Source organism: Octopus bimaculoides, chromosome 4 (assembly GCF_001194135.2).
Source record: "Octopus bimaculoides isolate UCB-OBI-ISO-001 chromosome 4, ASM119413v2, whole genome shotgun sequence".
Lineage (NCBI taxonomy): Eukaryota > Metazoa > Mollusca > Cephalopoda > Octopoda > Octopodidae > Octopus > Octopus bimaculoides.
This window is the reverse complement of record NC_068984.1, coordinates 23087728-23090227: the sequence shown is the minus strand read 5'-3', so window position 1 is coordinate 23090227 and position 2500 is coordinate 23087728. Positions and strand designations below refer to the sequence as shown.

General features: G+C 39.4%; 1 protein-coding gene across 2 annotated transcripts in view; it reads left to right on the top strand.

Moving 5' to 3' along the window:
- The window catches only part of LOC106876740 (coiled-coil domain-containing protein 33), a 28654-nt gene that overhangs the window by 2690 nt on the left and 23464 nt on the right, over positions 1 to 2500 (top strand). For both annotated transcript variants that reach the window (XR_008263878.1, XM_014925431.2), the window contains exons 2-3: positions 1810 to 1928; positions 2148 to 2392. Coding sequence is in view for 1 of the 2 variants with exons in the window: in XM_014925431.2 (XP_014780917.1) it covers positions 1828 to 1928; positions 2148 to 2392 (346 nt within the window). In the remaining variant the exon portion in view is untranslated. The remainder of the gene's footprint in view (positions 1 to 1809; positions 1929 to 2147; positions 2393 to 2500) is intronic.

Here is a 2500-nt window from a genome sequence, read left to right as displayed (position 1 = left end):
ATCATCATCATCATTGTTTAACGTCCACTTTCCATGCTAGCATGGGTTGGATGGTTTGACTGAGGACTGGTGAAACCAGATGGCTGCACCCGGCTCCAGTCTGATCTGGCAATGTTTCTACAGCTGGATTCCCTTCCTAACATCAACCACTCCGAGAGTGTAGTGGGTGCTTTTTACGTGTCACCAGCATGGGAACCAGTCAAGTGGCACTGGCAATGACCACTCTCGAATGGTGCTTTTAATGTGCCACTGGCACGGGAGCCAGTCCAGTGGAACTGGCATTGACCGCACTCAAAGGGTGCTTCTTATGTGCCACCAGCATGGGTGCAAGTCAGGCGGTACTGGCATCAGCTATGTCAGTGATCTCACTTGATTCAACAGGTCTTCTCAAGCACAGCATATTGCCCAATAATTGAAGGGTACTCACATTGGCTATAGCTATGGTCTCACTTGGCTTGCCGGGTCTTCTCAAGCACAGCATATCTCCAAAGGTCTTGATCGCTTGTCATTGCTTCTGTGAGGCCCAACATTCGAGGGTCATGCTTCACCACCTCATCCCTGGTCTTCCTGAGTCTACATCTTCCACAGATTCCCTCCACTGTTAGGGTGTGATACTTTTTCACACAGCTGTCCTCATCCATATGTAACACATGACCATACCAACACAGTTGTCTCTCTTGCACACCACATCTGATGCTTCTTATATCTAACTTTTCTCTCAGGGTGCTTACACTCTGTTGTGTATGTACAGTTACATTTCACATCCGGCGGAGCATATTAGCTTCATTTCTTGCAAGCTTACACATGCCCTCAGCAGTTACAGCCCATGCTTCACTGACGTGTAGTATGTCTGTTTGCACACATGTGTCATACAGTCTACTTTTCACTCTTAGCAAGAGACCCTTTGTTATCAGCAGAGGTAGGACCTCTCTGAATTTTGCTCTGGTTATTCTTATTCACATATAAATATGTTATATGCAACAAAAGTGGTAATAGATTAAAATAGCCATCTATATATCATACTTAATGTAAATACATTGTGTATAGCAAATTTACTGCAGTGTTCATCTGGAGAAAATATCTCTTATGGCCATGTTGTATTTGAAAATACATAACACATACAGAGTGCAAACAAAAATCATTCCTGCAGTGGCTAGTGATTACATTTGATGCATTTCTGCCTTGTTAAGCTTTGTCAATAACATGTACTCACAGCCAACTGCATTCTTAGATGAAATCTGTTGCTACTGATACATAGTAAAATAGTGAATAAACAGTCACTAGTGTTGCAAATAGCCACTCAACTGGATAAAATCTAATACTGTTTGTGTAGCACATAACAGATTTTTATTCAGCTTGTTTGTTATTCACCACTCAGTGATTGCTTATCCACAGCAGCTGAATAGTAAATGAGTAAAAGAGAGTAAGTGAAGAGGTGCCTGAGTCAATGGTGTTTATAAACCCCCATCAAGATTAGTGAAATTGATGTCCTTATTGATGTCAGCAGTATAGGCAAGGAGTGAACTGTGTGTTTGGGATAAATGCTTGCAACAGAATGAACTCCACAGGAGTTACCAGAGGCTAAAAGAGTACTATTAAACCAAGTTTTATGTTAGACCTATTCCACCCCTGGTAAAGATTTATCTCAACTAACAAAATCTTAATATATTACCTTTTTGTTTTTCATTTTTTTTTTCTTTTATCTAAAATTGTATACAGATATACATTTGTCATGTAAACTTCTATATGGCTGTCACATCTAACTGGCAGTTTGTAAACATCATTTCTTTGAAACATTATATTCAACAGTCAGATAAAGTTTGAAGAATGAATAGTGAGGGACCTTCTGATACCACCGGTGTTGAACAACACAAACCTGACTCACCATTCAATAGCAGAGAATTCTGGTCACCATGGTTTAACAACAGGTATGTCTAACGATTGATGAATGTATAGAAAATGTGATATTTTTCAATAACTGCTTTTAATTATTAACAGGTATCTGAATCCTTATTTTACTATATATATATGTGGGGGTGTAAGTATATATGTATGTATGTATGTATGTATGTATGTATGTATGCATGTATGTACGTATATATATATGTGTGTATATTCATTATAATGTTTGTTTTGTTATATTGTAGCCATGTAGAAAATCCTGTGAGTTTATCAGCTGAACTTCTGCCACATGATGAATTGAATCGCTATAGACAGGCAGTGCGCAGAATGGGAGAGGATATTCTGGCACTGAATAGCCAAGTGGCACAGCTGCAAGCAGCCAACATACAATTGCAGAATATTGTAGCACGGCATGAAAATCTGACAGACTTTCATGTTGAGTACAGTAACCTTGATGGAATCACCAAAGCTGAGATTATGGAAAATTATGGTTAGGAATCAACTAAGTTTTCCTTATTCTTTCTTATGCTTGAGAGAGTGAGAGAGAGAGAGAGAGAGAGAGAGAGAGAGAGAGAGAGAGAGAGAGAGAGAGAGAGAG